The following is a 17,456-nucleotide window of genomic DNA, read 5'->3' on the forward strand; positions in this document are numbered from 1 at the left end:
TCACTGGGTATTCACTGAAAGAGTGAGCCAATTCTTGGACTTAAGTGATAAACAATTTAAGTTGACATTTTGTTCTGACAAAAACACTGTGCAGCAATTAGAATAAGACCAAGAGAACATCTGCTGAAACTGACTGAAAGAAATCAGCCTCTGATACCAATATGCAAGATACTATTAAAATTACAATTTTATGCTACAGAATGATTTCCAGAAACAAATAGAAAGAGTACTCCTCCTGCTTGTTTTACTCCATCTTCAGAACACGAAACCTCCATATATAAATACTGTGTATCTATGATGTACAATTAATTCCTGAAAGTGAAGTGCAACCATCATATAAATAGCCAATTAGTGGTGATGTCAAGTGTGTCTCCTACTAATTTAGATCATAACTGATCATCATTCAGTTAATCAAAATTTAGTGTTCCACAACAATGCAAATTTGTGAACTGGGTTCATATTCGATCTAAGGCGAAATTTGATGTTCAGTCAGTGACATCAATACAAACATCCTTTAGCAGTTACATTAATATATGAAATTCCTATGACATTTTAGACAAATGTCACGTCATCAAAGTGATCTCTCATTTACACATAGTATACATTTCCATTTCTTAATGTTATATTTGTACCGAAAACAAATATTTTGACATCTGAGAGCTGACACAAATAATATTCCTGCTAGCTATATAAAGTGCTAGACTATGTGCAAAGATAGACAAATGAAAATTTATATAAAATGTTTCTGAAATAATCAATCTTTCAGGCAAGAACAAAACAAACAAATTACAACATTCTCTCTCTCTCTCTCTCTCTGTCTGTCTGTCTGTCTGTCTGTGCATGCGCGCGTACGTGCAGGCGCGTGCGCGCGTACGTGCGCGCGCGCGCGCGCGCGCGCGCGTTTGAAGGCGCGTGTACGTACGTGCGCGCGCGCGCGCGTGCAGGCGCGTGTACGTGCGCGCGCGCGCGCGCGCGCGCGCGCGCGTGCAGGCGCGTGCGCACGTACGCGCGCGCGCGCGTACGTGCAGGTACGCGCGCGCGCGCGTACGTGCAGGTACGCGCGCGCGCGCGTACGTGCAGGTACGCGCGCGCGCGCGTACGTGCAGGTGTGTACGCGTGTATGTGCAGGTGTGTACGCGCGCGCGCGTACGTGCATGCGCGTGTGCGTGCAGGTGTGTGTGTGTGTGTGTGTGTGTGTGTGTGTGTGTGTGTGTGTGTGTGTGTGTGCGCGCGCGCGCGCACGTGTGCGTGTGGGCAGCACAAATGCATGCCATTAATACTCACTTATCGAAGAGTTCTTGCTCTTCCATTTGACCTATGTCTTGCCACTCAAGCTTATCTTCCCCATGGAACAAGTTCTTCACTATTTTGCCCAATATTGGATAATCAAGTAATGGTCTCTCTTCTGAAAGATTCAATCCCTTCTGTTGTGGAACACTGGCATCCTCAACACTGACATGTGCTAGTGTCAGTGAAGTATGGTCTTCAATGGTATTTCTCTTGACATTTGTTTGTTCATGTTCATCTTCATCATTAAAATGTGACTGATTATCTGAAATTTTCTGTTTCTGTTCATCAACAGGTAGCTCCTTAATTATGGCAATTAAAAATTCTTTGTATAAAGAACCTGAAGCAGGAAAAAAAAAGAAATGAGATGTTTTAAGAACAAGTATTTCCTTCTTCGAACTATAGGTTGGAACAAAAGCATGTACTACACTTCTAATAAACAGGTTGAGTCAAAAAGGAGTTTACAGCTTTGGAATGATATAGAAAGTTATTGAGATAACTCACAGAGTTGATAGATGTGTAATTTTGTAGCAAACAACCTCAAGTTTCACATAAAAGTGTCAAGTGTCATTTTGGTTCAATGTGACTACCATTTGAGATGCAGAAAACATCACACTGGTAACTAATTTCTTCCCACACTCGTTGCAGCAAATCAGGCGTAACTTGTACAACAGCAGTGTAGATTTGATTTTTCAGATTGGCTAAACTGTTTGGTGGGGGAAGAACATACATAGTTTTTTTAATGAAACCCCAGAGAAAGAAACCCAGTGGGGTCAAGTCTGGGGAGCAAGGTGGCCTTTCACAGCCAATCTACTGGCCTGGAAAGTGCTGGTTTATCATGTCACAGCGAACGACCTGTCTCAACAAGGATCTTCTGCCAAGCGTAAATTGTAGGTCTGCTTGGATGTTCTTTAGCATATTTACTGCAAAATTTACAATGAACAGTTGTTTCACAGTTCGTTTCATGAAACCAAAATACATAGTGAGCAGACTCCACACAAGTGATAATATCCATTTTAACAGTGCACTACATTGGCACTCCTGCTGGTAGAATGGAATATCAATGCACTACATTAGTCAAAATTGCTACAAAATGACACAGCTGCCAATTCTGTATGGGGTGGGGTGCACTAAGAAGGAATTATTCTAATCAGATGGAAATCTGTTGATAAGATGTACAAATTACTACAATTTCAGAAAAAAAATGTATGAGTTATCGAAGAAAAAGAGCTCCGTAAACTGATCACGACAAAAACACGTGGGTCCACCTCTCACCCTTATGCAAGAAGTTTTTCTGCTTGGTATTGCTTGATAAGAGTTGTTGGATGTCCTCCAGAGGGTACTGTGTCTGCAGACACATCTTTGCTGATTACTGGGGCTCAATCCAAAGTGGGACTCTTAACTGAAGACAATTCTACTCCAGTAAAGGGATTCCAAGTTGAACATGGGTCTGAAGACACCCTGGACGGGTATGGGGTCCCAACCTGACTGTTGTCTGACATACGGAGTGACAACCAGGAGTGATGGTCTGGGGTGCCATTTATTTTCATAGCAGGACCCATTTGGTTGTCATCCATGGTAGCCTTACATCACAGTGGTACATCAACAATATTCTAGGTCCGTTTTCTTGCCCTTGATGACAAGCCATCCTGGGCCTACATTTCAGCAAAATAATGCCCACTCACACATGGCGAGAGTTTCTACTGCATGTCTTCATGCTTGCCAAACCTTACCTTAGCCAGCAAGGTCACCGACCTCTCCCCAATTGAGAACATTTGGAGCACCATGGGGAGGGCCCTCCAAGCAGCTCATTATATTGCCAATCTAACGCATCAGCTAGACAGAATTTGGAATTTTATCCCTCAGGAGGGACTCCAACAAATGTGTTAATAAATGCCAAGCCAAATAATTGCTTGCGTATGGTCCAGAGGTGAGTCAACGCATTACTGACTTGCTCAGTTTGTGAAGCTCTCTCTCTGGAATGAAACATCCAATTTTTCTGACACTGTAACCCATAGTTTGAACATGTACATCAGATCCACAGATTCCTTTCCCTTTTGGATAATTTGTGCGAGGTGTGTCATCTTTTTTTGTCTTAAGAGTGTGTAAGCAAAAACCACTGTTACACTTAATTTGCCTAAGGGTGGTATATTTCGAAATACCAAAGCATTTGAAGAAACATGTCACACCATCATCAAGATGATTATTTCAACAGATTTTTCCTATGACTCTTACTGACATTCAGACTTCGGAGACATGTGTCAAGCAAGACACCCCCCCCCCCCCCCCCCCTCAGCACGCAGAGTATATGTGGCCAAATTGTCAGAGATTACTTCAACCAAGGTCTGCAGTACAAACCGTTCCTTGGTGTTGGTTGCCTTGTGCTTCAAAAAGAATTCCCTAGCTCTGAAAGAAACTTCATTTCTTTCTTTTACTGATTTTTTTGTCTCTCCCTGCAAGCTCAAATGTGTTTGTGGTAGCCATCATAAACACAGAAATAGAAAAGGTTCTTCTACAATTTGAATTACCTTCTCTTTATAACACAATAATCACTCACTTAGTCTGAATTTCCCATTTCTAATTTGTCATAATTAAAAATACTTTTATGAATTGTGAATCACATGTAGTATTCTCTTCGCCATAAGATTAATATGAATATAAACATTTTGCCATGTATTGTTTCGTGTTTGCTACTATCTCATTTAAATCCTGTCTGCCTAATAAACTACGAAACTAGAGTGAGACAACAGCAAACTGGGAAGAATATACATATCATGTCATGTTTATATTCGTATTATTCTTATGCCTGATAGTGATACAGTCAGAAATGAAGCACGGCAACTGACTAGATTTTTAAATCTAAGATGACTAATTTCTGTGCAGAATGTAATGAACTAAAGAGGCGCCTGCAAAGATTTTGGAACGGAGAAAAATTTTCGCTAAAATTTCGTTCAGAACATCATCTATCATACGCAGTCTGTTATTTGGTTCTTGTTGATCATTATCAAAGAAAGCAGTAGTGTAAGTAACAACAAATGTTTCGTAATGCATTTTCAGCTTGGAGTGACGTAAACACCTATAACAAAGAGAACGGCACTTATCAGATCAAAGAAAAATAAGCAATCAATTCATACCAGACGAAGCACATGAAAAAGGAAGGATATCCTTATAAATACGGACGGAGCGCGTGACGCGTAGCAATGGCTACCTGGTAAAGCTTAACTGCTAAGCTTACGACTCGAACCAAACTACTGCAGCTGTATCGTCATTCATTTGACCTAAATTGTGTCTCATATTACAACTAGACGAACTTTGCTTCGATTTGGAGGTGCGACCTAAAACTTTTCTCTCCCCTTGAATTTCGAGTCTCAAATTTCAGGTGCGGCTTAGATTCGAGTAAATACCGTAATCAAACACAGCACTGACATAACAGTACATCCTGTACACAGTACAACTTGTATTAAAATAGTTTTCTAGTAGTTTGTCTGAAGCAAACAACAAAAAGCTTTTTGCCATACATATCTGGTTTTTTTGTCCAGTAGACATTAATTCATCATAACAGCAAGTGGGTTCCTCCCAACCTACAATCTGGATGGGCGGTCCCCTCCTCATTTCCCACCTGCTGAAACCAATCCCTCTTTTCTCCCCAAAGAAATGACAGATAAGTTCCAGATTCTACAATTACTATTTTCTACTTTAAGTAGTCCACCTCCATAGCGCAGCGCTAGTGTTACTGCCTACCACACAAGAGGGCCCAGGTTCAATCCCCGGCAGGGGACTGGGTGTTGTGTGTCCATCATCATTTTCATCATCATCATCATCGAAATGCAAGTTGCTGAAGTGATGTCATCTAAAAAGACTTGCAATACGGCATTCATTTCCTACTTTAAGTGTTGGCCAGACATTCTATCCTTATGTACTTACAACAGTTTTTTTAATGGTATTTTCCCTCTGATGTAACTGGCATAAATTAGGCAGGGTCTACATTCTAAGATAAACTTATCATCTGGAGCTGTGTTTTGACGTTTTACCCCATAATGTCAGAAACCTGAGTACCCACCCACATCCATGAGAACCTGCATTGGTAATAATCTGACCACATACCACCTGCAGTCTCATAGGTAATACTAAATCAATAAATTGTTGATGGTTTACAACAACCAACTACAAACTGATTTAAGGTTACTTTTTAAATAAAGTCATCAGTTTCAAATTTTTCACAATTCATCATCAGACAGTTTTTCATGCTTTTATCAAAACGAATTAATTATACATTTATATCCTGCAAGCTGCCCTAGGATAAATAATTCACAATAATAAATGTGTAACCAAATGGGCACACTACATATTTTTGTTGGAATGCAACTTTCTATTTTCACAATTACAAACATTGCACTGCATTGTGAACTAGTTTCATTCAGTAATGAAACAAATTTGCAATGCACATCACATGTTCTGATTCGCAAAATACAAAAACAAATATGCACTTTGCAAGGTACATGAGTGTCAAAGGCATTGCAGTGCAATGATTGAATTGCAGCATCTTTGACACTCACGTACCTTGTAAAGTGTGTATCTGTTTCCGAATGTTGCGAATCAGAATGTATGATGCACACTGAAAATTTGTTTTGTGACTGAATGAAAGTGGTTTACAACACAATTCAATGTTTGTGATTGTGAAAACGCAAACATCCTTGAGATTGTATTTCATTGCAAGAAAACTGCAAAAACAAATGTACCAGATGGACATTTCAAGTAAGTTGCATTCCAACACAAATATAAAATGTGCCCATCTGGTTACACATTTATAATTATGAACTATTATTTATCCTAGGGCAACTCACAGGAAACCGATGTATAATTTGTTTTGAAAAGGCATGAAAAACTGTCTGATGACGAACTGTGAAAAATTCAAAACCGGTAATGGTACTTTTTAAATAAATTAACCTAAAACCAATTCATGGCTGGTTGCTGTACACGAGCAACAACTTATTTCACAGAACAGCCACAGTCTCCAATTTTCAATGTGCATCATATGTTCTGATTCGCAACATACAAAAAAATTCCATAATACTGTATCATTTTTCTGGCATCTCTTGATAAAACAGAGACAGTGTTTTATGTTTTTTCCTGTTTACTTGCATCACTGTGATTTAATGTTTTAGAAGTTACAACTTTAGCCACATGGACTGTTATTAATGTATTTAGTTACAATCGCAATTTTGGCCTATAATGATACTACGAAGTGTGTCGATGTGTCACTGTCCTCTTGCCAACCACATTTCCATATTCCATGCACATAATAAGATAGGAGTCTTTGATATTTTTATAAAAAGGACATAAGTAGTTCATCGAATAATTCCTATCAAATTCATGTCATCTGCACTCTAATTTTCACTGTGTGTCCAACAGATGTGGCATCTGACAAATGAGTTATTCTTCAAGTAAAGGAAGTTTCATCCCAATGGCTGCCTCATTTTTTGATCGAAGAGCAAAAAAACAATGGTGTTAAGCAGTGCAAGTAATGGCCAGTATGTTTCACAACAGGAACTCCTCATTTGTTTTCAACATTAGAACTGTTGAGAAAATCTGGATTTACAGTTTTATTCAGGAACTAAGCATCATTAATCACACGGATCTTTGCTGATAATGTTCCCCAACAAAAGTGAAGAAGCTCAGATATGTTGGAAAGAAGTGTGTGGCACCTTTGTTCTTCAAAACTGGTTATGTTGCAACAGTATCTTGGGACAAAAGAAGACAGCTTGTGGCGAGTGAGTCAAAATCAAAGGTTTTCAAAGAACTTCAATGAAAACGTCAAGGAGGAGTGTGGCTTAATCTGCATCATAACAATGTATCTGCTCAGAAAGATAACTTCACCAATCAGTTGCTGGTGTTCACAGCAATCAAACTTCTGCCTAACAGACCTAACGTAATCCCATGTGATTTCTTACAGATACCTACAGAGAAACATCACATGTGCAAAAGTGGATTCACCAGTGAAGAATACTGTGATCCAAATTACATTGTAATCTTCACATTTTGTATTTCTCAAAAGTCCATAAAGTCACTTGTCTTAGCACCTGGCCCTGTATTAGACTTGCATTATTTCAAAAATTTAGGGTAATTTAAATCAAATGGTTAGAACTTACACTTCTGCAATACTCAGCAAAAGAATAGGAGAACAGCTTTACCACTAAAGCAAGTAGAACCTGTTAACTATATAGTCTCAAAAGTGGATACATAAGGTTTCTTTTCTTTAATTTGGGTGCTTCCTCTAGGGTTTTGGGATTCATACTTTTTTATTTATACATAACTTTTAATACCACTGTAGTTCATTGGAATAGACCAAAATGTGACTGAAATCAAATTAGACACATACATAAACTGACAAAATTAATTAAGTAGGGTTTTAGAAGAAACAATGAGTGAGATTTCTTTGAGAGTGATACTTCATTTTGCCTCCTATGTGATAATGTTTGTTGACTGTAAGTTCAGCAATATTTGCACAGTAAGAGCACAAAAGAGGCTGAATAAAAGTCACATGAACTGCTCACTTGTTTCAATGTGGGTTGGTTAATTCCATAAACATACAATAAAGCAACATTTGAGAAACTGTCAAAACGTCAGTTAACTGAGTTGTGAGACTATATGCATGACAAATTCATATTACTCCAAATTCTAGATCCGCTGAACATGAACATATATACCTCCAAAACATTTGAACACAGATACTGGGTTGCATTCGCACCCAAAATCAGTTTTTCTCCAAATTCATAACTGAACAAAAATAGTCACTGATCCCCAAAAAGCAAATACTAAACTCAGACTTACCTTTCATGTCACTGAGATGCGAAAAATCACCAATCTTATTCAATTTTTTAAGTAATTCAATGCTTTTCCCAGCATGAAGGACCTTTTCAGCAACATCTTCCAGCAGAGGCAATGGCTCTATTCCTTTTGATTTGAGACAGTTTATGTAAGGATGCAGTGTGAAGCCTTCCTCCCACATTTCCCATGTTCTATCTATTACACTATCATTCCTGAGAACCAAGTGAAAATCAATATCTCAGACTCTTCTTACTCAAAACATTATTTTTTTAAAGATCAACACTGTATATTTAAGTGGCAGAACCTCACAAGGTAATAAGAACACATCATCTAACTACTTATCAGTATTCAAGCATACTACAAATTCAACACCTGAATCATTCATCTGAACAACACTATAACTAACAGAATGCAAATTTTACATGAAAACAAACAAATCTGTTTTATACTTATCTAGCTGGGCTATTTTTATGCAGGCACTGAATATATGGTTTAATGTCATTTTGAGTAAGTGTTATTACACAATTGCTTACACTAGCTTACACAAATAGCTCTATTTTAATTTTCCTCACTGAAAAACATTATATCTGCATAATTATAACTTTGTACCACTGCAACACACTGTTTTTCTATGTTAGTTACTGCAAAAATAAAGACTTTATTTTGAGAAAACACAATGCATCAAAGCACATAATGTTTATTGAACGCAAGCAGCAGCAGCAGCAGCAAAAGATAACGGAAAATTTAATGCCATTCCTGTTGCAATTACACAAATGATGTACAGTTAGCATTACATGTTCAGTCCTCAATCAATGGATTTCGCCAGATGGATCCACTATTCACTTGGTAGCTACTGACAGAATTTAGCTGGTATACAGACACATCAAGTAAGTCTTTCTTCCTGTTGTTTTTCATTCACAAAAGTTTATCATACAAGACAGGAAAAGCTTAAATGTTATCTGGAAGCAGATTTATTTTCCCAGTACCTCTCAGCTTCTTTATAATGTTTTGAAAAAACCCATCCTTGCAGGATATTATGACTTTCTTCCCCTTAGTGCCTTCATGTGAAATTTGTACCTTGGTATAGTGAGTTATTGTGAACAAGCCTCTATGCAACCCTTGTCTAGTGCACTAAGATTCATAAAATCCTCGAGTTCTGTCTTGCAGACAAGGAATCCTTTGCCAATGAGTAAAATCCTGTCATATGGGTGATATACATGCAAAGGTTGTTTATTGCTCAGTACAGGGGCAAAATATCTGCCACATGGTACAGATCTATGACCTATAACAAGGGCCTTCTGATCTAGAGCTGTGAAATATTTACAAACAAATTTTGAAAAACACTGCAGAGTGAAACTAAACGGAAGAACACAATTATTCAAATGTGCAAATGTCATAGCAGTCCTAGTGGAGTAAGAGGAAGAAATGGCAGAAACTGCAATTTAGCAAAGAATTCCAATGAGACTGGACTATGGACTGATACAGAGAACACTAAATGATGGAAGTATCCACAGAGACCTCTAATAATGAACCTTTACAGGTCGCAAAATGAAACACAGCCAGAGAGTAAGATTTTAAATAAGGGGGCATCTGGTTCAACAGGCATAAAAAAAGAAATTAAAGAACATATTGTCAATGAGTCTATAACTTATTTCACTCTGAAGCAGATAATGCCATAAAAAACTCTGTCAATTAAGAACAAACTTGAAGCCTAGAATGCATCGAAAGTACCAGTATTGTTACACAGGACAAAAACCTTAAGCACTACACAAAAAAAGGATGAAGATGAAGAGAACCTGTCAATCTTTGAATAGAAAATCAAGAGAAAAAAAAACAAGCCACAAAAAGAGCACCTGGAGGTATAGAAAGAACCAGGAATCATATGATCTGATGAAACAACTGTACATGGTGCAGAAGATGAAAGAGCAAAGAATAATTCTGGCAGGTCATGTTGCTAAGCCAAACACTTGCTGTGTCAAAGATGTGCTTATGGGAAAGCCTGATGGTATCCAGCCAATTTTGCAGAAGGGCCTTCAGAAGCTGGGTGTCGACGAGAACTGGGTCCAAAGTGCACAAGACTGATATTTATGGACAAACACTGTAATGACAGTATATGATCTTTAGTTATGTGATCACATATGATATGATATATGTACGTATGTTTTAGAAAAGGAAAATCATTCACCAGTGGTTGTTCTGCCCATTGCAACAATTATATCTGATAATCAAATTCTCAACCTCTCATCAGTGAATGGATTTCATTGTTTAGGAATGGACTTCAAAGTGCATGAAAATATCTTTGCTGCGTCCCTCCTGGCAATGCTTTCAGGTTTATTGCCAGTATTATGTGGTGCCAGGTTGTAACAAGAGTACTACTATTGATAAATGCTGAAGAATGATTCAAAATTAGACCTGTTGTAAGCCACATTATTACCTGTTGTTTTGCTTTTCCAGTATAAACAGCAAGCTTTTTGTTCACTGCTTCAGCCCTCCAATGGTGATTTGCACTTTAATTCAGCTGTTTTTAATTCCTTCAGCAGATTATGCACTAACCATCTGCACCAAAAATTTGTTGCAATATGAACATACATGCAACCTTGGCATCCCAAATTTTAATTTAAAATCATTTCTGAAAATATTTTTGTACATGTTTTCACAAATATTTAGTTCTGAGCATTTATCCTGCATACAGACAAATTTTGCAGATGCTCAGATCTGAACTTAAATAACAACTAACATGTTTAAACATGGAGTAGTGCCTTTCCTGCTTTGGAAACTTTTTTTTTTCCCTCCTTTCACTAAATCGGTGACACTCAAAGATTCTGAGAGGTGTGTTACAATGCTTTAATCTATTGATCAAAATCTGCACTTTGTGAGCTGTAATATGCAAAAGTTACATAACATCTTTGCAAGTGAACAATGACAGTGAGATACACACTCTTCTGTTGTTCATCTCTTCACATCTGCCATGTCAGTGAACTGAAAAACCAAAACTTTTTTCTGCTTGTCATAATCAAGTGAGGAAAATCTCCACAAGAGCTGCCCCTAACCATCTGCTGATAAATCTCCACGAGAATTGACAATGGTAAATTCTTTCCTAGAAAATGACAAAATTCCATTCCTAATATTTTGAAGGTCTCTCAAAAAAATTATGTTATTTCAGCTATGTTCGAATGCAAGCAAGTAAATACGTTCAGAACATCCATTTCAACAAAGTAGCAGTACTACTTTAGAATTCTGCAAATATTTCACATACACCACTTTTTGCTACATGAATTATGAAAAACAGTGTTCCACTCAGCCATCATGTGGCAATTTTCCAGGAACAGGACTATTTTTCCTCGATATACATAGACATACACTACCCCCAGTTCCTTGTGATTACTATCCTTCCATTCATAAATGCTAACTTTATATTTCTTTCCTTTATTAAAACGCTTTTGCGCTCTGCGCATTACTACTACATTTGGTGTGTCACGCGTGATGCTTTCCCTTATAACACTGTTCGCCACAACAAGGAATTCTGTAGGTAGACAATGGTAAAAAGAATAATGCAAGGCAGAAACAAATTAATCAGCAGATGCAGGGCATCGAATACAACATTATTCCTTCTCTAACTCACTTTGACAAAAATGCTGGTTGCAGAATTGTTAGGGAGGACAATTCAATTGATAAAGATAAAATTTCTTGCACCAAATAACAAAAATGTACAGCCTGTGTACTAGTGCAATGATAATTTTCCATGTACTTATTATCAGTTTATTTGAAATAAATATATTTTTTGTGATAATACTTATTAAAGTTTGTTTTATTATTTCCAAGCAATGTAAGACTATTTTTCAACCAACATACCTCCACAATTTAAATATGGAAATTACAACAATGTCTCATATTCAATGAACTTCAATCATTATTTCCTACACACACCAACAATTTTTTTTTAAAGGTAATAAGTTTCAACCATTAAGAGACATAGATGCCATAGTAATCCCTCGTGAAGCATAATTTCACACTGAAATGGAAAAGATTATTCGTCACTATCTTCTACTATAGTCAGTAAAAAACAACTAACGCTCACCCAGCACACTTTCCATGCATTTTAAGATAGATTTAAGTTTCGTATTCTCTGTCAGACATCTACAAATACCTTGTAATAATGAACTCCTGACGCCAATCTTCAAGATGGCCTTCAGTCAACCAAGTGCTAATAATACCAAAATATGGTCGGAAGCTTTTGAGAAATAATTTTAATATATGCCTCGACTCGTATACCTCAGTGGCAGATATTCCTGCTTCATAAAGAACTGACAGCAATCTGCAAAGAATATTAAGACACATTTAGTCTATATGCTGCAAAAGATTTACAATTACTTTCAACTTCAGTTGGCAAAGACTGCAATCATATGTAAAGCTTATTTGTGACAGTCTTTCTGTTGTACCTTTTGTTCAACTTCAAGGATTACACTAACCGTGTGACTGCTAACCATTTCGGAGATTCTTTCCAGTCTTCAATGGCTAATACATGTGTATCATACACAACTTTTAGTTCTTTAAATTTTGGTCTCAATTCACAGATTAACTGGTATAGTGTGTTAATATCCTCTGTAAAAAAAAAAACAAATAAACAAAATCATCAAAAAAACCTGTACTGTGGACATTCAATTAAATGGCCCTTAATCTGAAATTCCACTGCTGCTTTTCAACAATGTTGACAGGATATAATTCTTAGATTACAGCTTAACATTAATAACCATTTTACACAAATGACATCAAGTAATTGTTTCGCTGTTTGATACATTTCATCACAGCTTTAGGAATACAAGAGTTGTTCTGTCTGAGTGTCTCACTGCTAGAAAATAATTTAAAAACTATGAACTAGGTAAACTATCTTCTTTGCCTTCCTGCAATAGACACATGAAAATCTCTGGTTATACAATGAAACTGTAAAAGCAACAGAAAAGTAAACACTATTCCAATGTGAAATGTTAGAAGACCAAGAAAATGTTCAACTAAATAAAAAATCAGTAAATATTACCAATATTATAAGGACTTACTAGTATACACAGACAGACAGACAGACAGACTAGTAGTTGGTGGGATGATACCACAATCCTAACAGTTAGAAGAAAAAAATGGAGCATGGAGAAAGTGGTGGAAAACTAAAAATGATGAAGACTATAAAAAATATATAGAGGAAAAGAAGAAGTGCAAAGAAGTATTGGAAACAGCAAAGAAAAAGGCATGGGAAGAGTTTTCCAAAAAAAGTTGAAGATGTGAAGAGCAATAAGAAAATGATAGAAATTATGAAAAATGAAAGAAAGGCTTCTGAAGTACCAGTAAAGATGGAAACAGAGGATGGTACTGTGACTGAAGACCCAGGGAATATAAAAGATCTCTGAAGGGAACACTTTAAGATACTGTTAAACACTGAGGAGCAGGTACACGAGAAAACAACAAATAATGGAGAAATTGAGAGAAGTTGGGAAACAGAATTAGGACAAATTACATGGGAAGAAATGGAAATAGCTGTCAAGAAGATGAATGGGGTGAAAGCCCAAAGACCTGATGAATTATCAGTGGACACGATAAGAGCAGCAGGTCCAGTGGGAATGCAGTGGCGTATAGATTACCGTCAAATGTGTGGAGAAATAGTACAATACCTGACGATTGGAGAAGAGGAGACATTGTTCCCATCTTAAAAAAAGGCAATAAAAGATTTTGTAAAAACTACAGAACAAAAACCCTTATGAGTCATACAGCCAAGATTTTTGAAAGAATTTTACTAAATCGAATAAGTGAAAAGATAGAAAATGAGCTGAGTGAAGAACAGCATGGGCTTAGGAAAGGAAGAAGCACGATCGAGCTGATATTTTCTATCCATCAACTGATGGAAAAAAGTTGGGAGTATAACAAAATGGTGACAATGGTTTTTATAGACATAGAAAAGGCATATGACTCAGTTAACAGAGAAAGACCCTGGGAAGAAATGAAGAAGATACGTATAGAAGATGGATACATTAATGTAATAAAGATAATGTACAGAGGACACAATTGTAGAATCAGAATACCATTGGGGAACTCTGAATTCTTCAAAATAAGACAAGGACTTAAACAAATAAGTATTCTATCTTCTGAACTTTATAATGTTGTGATGGAGGGATTGAATAGGGCAGTTAAAGATATAGTAAAAGAAAAAGACAAAAAGATGATTTTTGCAGATGATCTGGTAATATGGGGTGATAAAGAGCTATGATGTACAGTTACAACTTGATGCATGGAAGGAAATAATGAACAGGTATGGATTAAAAATAAATAAAGTTAAGAGTGAAATAGTGGTATTTGGTAGAAACAAAGGGATCAGTGGGAATATTACTTTCAATGGAGAAACCCTCAAAGTGGTAGACAGTTTCACTTATTCAGGGAGTGAAACATCTGGTGATGGAAGAATAACCAACGAAACTAATAGGAGGTTACAGAAGGTAAGCAATTTCTACTAAACAATGAAACACCTAATTTGGAATAAGGAAGTTTCAGAAAAAAGCAAAACTCCTTAGGAATAAGAGTTATTACTTCCCTATTGTCACCAGAGGAAGAGAAACATGGATAATGACAGAAAGGGACGGGAACAGACTGCAAGTAGGGGAAATGAAATTTCTCAGAGCAGCTAAGGGAAAAACAAGAATGGACAGAGTAAGGAATGTAGATATTCGAAAGGACCTTAAACAAAAAAGTATGAGAGAAGAAATCAAAAAAGACAGATTAAGATGTTATGGGTGACCTTAAACAAGAAAGTATGAGAGATGAAATCAAAAAAGAGAGATTAAGATGTTATGGGTATGTTAAGAGGATGTGTGGGTAGACACTCCCCACAATTATGGAAAAACTAAAGATGGATGGAAAAAGACCTAGAGGGTGCCCAAGAACACGGTGGGAAATGGGAGTGAGAATATCTGTGGGAAGGAGAGGTGTGACATGGCAGCAAGTGGAGGAAGAAAAGTGGTGGGAGGACCGAGCCAAATGGAGAGAACTCGTCAGCACCCAGACCAGGCAGTAGCTGGAGCAGGAGCAGGATCCGGATATAGACAGACTAGTATACACAAAAAGTAAACATGTAGCTCACATATCAAACAGTGGAAGCAATGTTACTGCTATGTTTGCAATTTCAAATATTTTTCTTCTTTTGTTAAAGGTATCACCAATAAAATGATGAGATAAAAGTCATGGGATACCTGCTAATATCGCGTTGGATCTCCTTTTGCAAGGCACAGTGTGGCAACTTGGCATGGCACAGACTCAACAAGTCACTGGAAGTTCCCTGCAGAATAGTGAGCCATACTGCCTCTTTAGTTGCCCGTAACTGCAAAAGTGTTGCTGGTGCAGGGCTTTTTGCACAAACTGAATTCTCGATTATGTCCTATAAATGTTTGATGGGTTATCAAATCATTCGCTCAAACTGTCCACAATGTTCTTCACAGTAATAATGAACAATTGTGGCCCAGTGACATGGTAGACTGTCACCCATAAAAATTACATCATTGTTTGGAAACGAAGTCATGAATGGCTGCAAATGGTCTGCAAGTAGCCGAACATTATCATTTTGACTCAATGATTGGTTCAGTAGGACCAGAGGACCCAGTCCATTCCATTTAAACACAACCCACACCATTATGAAGCCACCATCAGCTCACACAGTGCCTTGTTGACAATTTGGGTCCATATTTTTAACAAGTCTGCACGACACTCTAACCCCACCATCAGCTCCTCCCAACTGACATCTGGACTCATCTGACCAGGTTAAGGTTTTCCAGTCACCTAGGGTCCAGGCAATATGGTCACAAGCCCAGGAGAGATGCTGCAGGTGATGTCATGCTGTTAGCAAAGGCCTTCATGTTGGTCGTCTGCTGCCATGGCGCATTGACACCAAATTTCACCACAATGTCCTAACGGATATGTTCGTTGCGCATCCCACATTGACTTCTGTGGTTATTTCAGACACAGTTGCCTGTCTGTTAGCACTGATGACTCTACATAATTGCCACTGCTCTCAGTCGCTGAGTGAAGGCTGTCGTCACTGTGTTGTCAGTGGTGAGAGGTAATGCCTGGAATTTAGTATTCTCAGCACGCTCTTGACACTGAGTATCTCAGAATATTGAATTCCCTAACAATTTCTGGAATGGAATGTCCCATGCGTCTAGCTCTAACTACCATTCCACATTGTCTAATTCCCACTGCGCAGCCATAATCACACTGGAAACCTTTTAAAATAAATCACCCGAGTACAAATGACCGTTCCATCAACGTACTGCCCTTTTATTATTTGATTATATGATGATACCACAATCTGTATAAAAGCATACTGTTATTCCATGGCTTTCGTCACTTCAGTGTAATTTCAATAACCAAAAACGCAATTTTAAGAATAGTTGTTCTTAAAACAACATGTATCTCACTCCAACTAACAGGCATGAAATAAAAAACATAGTAAAGTCGTAATGGAACTGTAAGTCTGCAGGATATTGTGGGCTAAATGTGACCATCCTAACATACTCTGCACTGACAACATATCCATACCCGTTTCCACTGCAATTAAAAGCACCTTAACACCATGAAGGTTTCCTGAACCACTAAAAATTAGCCTAGGTAACCCCAGTTTTCAAGAAAGGGTTGGGTTGTTTGGGGAAGGAGACCAGACAGCGAGGTCATCGGTCTCATCGGATTAGGGAAGTACGGGGAAGGAAGTCGGCCGTGCCCTTTCAAAGGAACCATCCCGGCATTTGCCTGGAGCGATTTAAGGAAATCACGGAAAACCTAAATCAGGATGGCCGGACGCGGGATTGAACCGTCGTCCTCCCGAATGCGAGTCCAGTGTGCTAGCCACTGTGCCACCTCACTCGGTAGTTTTCAAGAAAGGTGACAAATGGAAAACAAAACTACAGACCATTTTTTATGCTGTTGTCTTCTCAAAGATGATAGAAAAAGGTAATATATAACAGAATTAGCATGTTTATTTCAAAACACTCTAATCATCGAAAACCTGAATGAGGTCATTCCACGTCAAGTGGCCTAAGAACGCCCACTCGACCCTATCTAATTCTGATGAATTTTTTTTAGGATGTTTATACAGGTCTTACTTGAAGCCATGCCAGATTATAGTTCAATAAGTAGCATAGGGGGCACTACCACGCTTTTGTAAAGTGACAGATATGAATATATTAAGTTTGTTTTGCTGTTGATCATGAACTAAGGAGACTTCCAAGCTGAAATTTTTGTGATACTGTTCAATTTTTTTTACGTACAACAGCCTTGTTACTGAACATGCGCTCATTATTCAGTAGGTTTAA

At 37.8% G+C, this 17,456-nt stretch overlaps 1 protein-coding gene across 1 annotated transcript in view; it reads right to left on the reverse strand.

Annotated features, from left to right (window-relative positions):
• LOC126456792 (gamma-tubulin complex component 5) overlaps window positions 1-17,456 on the reverse strand; it is a 158,639-nt gene that overhangs the window by 71,293 nt on the left and 69,890 nt on the right. The window contains exons 7-10 of the mRNA XM_050092581.1: window positions 12,585-12,717; window positions 12,263-12,430; window positions 8,119-8,327; window positions 1,285-1,627 (exon numbers count right to left, since the gene is read on the reverse strand). Coding sequence (XP_049948538.1) covers window positions 1,285-1,627; window positions 8,119-8,327; window positions 12,263-12,430; window positions 12,585-12,717 — 853 coding nt within the window. The remainder of the gene's footprint in view (window positions 1-1,284; window positions 1,628-8,118; window positions 8,328-12,262; window positions 12,431-12,584; window positions 12,718-17,456) is intronic.

Source organism: Schistocerca serialis, chromosome 2 (assembly GCF_023864345.2).
Source record: "Schistocerca serialis cubense isolate TAMUIC-IGC-003099 chromosome 2, iqSchSeri2.2, whole genome shotgun sequence".
Lineage (NCBI taxonomy): Eukaryota > Metazoa > Arthropoda > Insecta > Orthoptera > Acrididae > Schistocerca > Schistocerca serialis.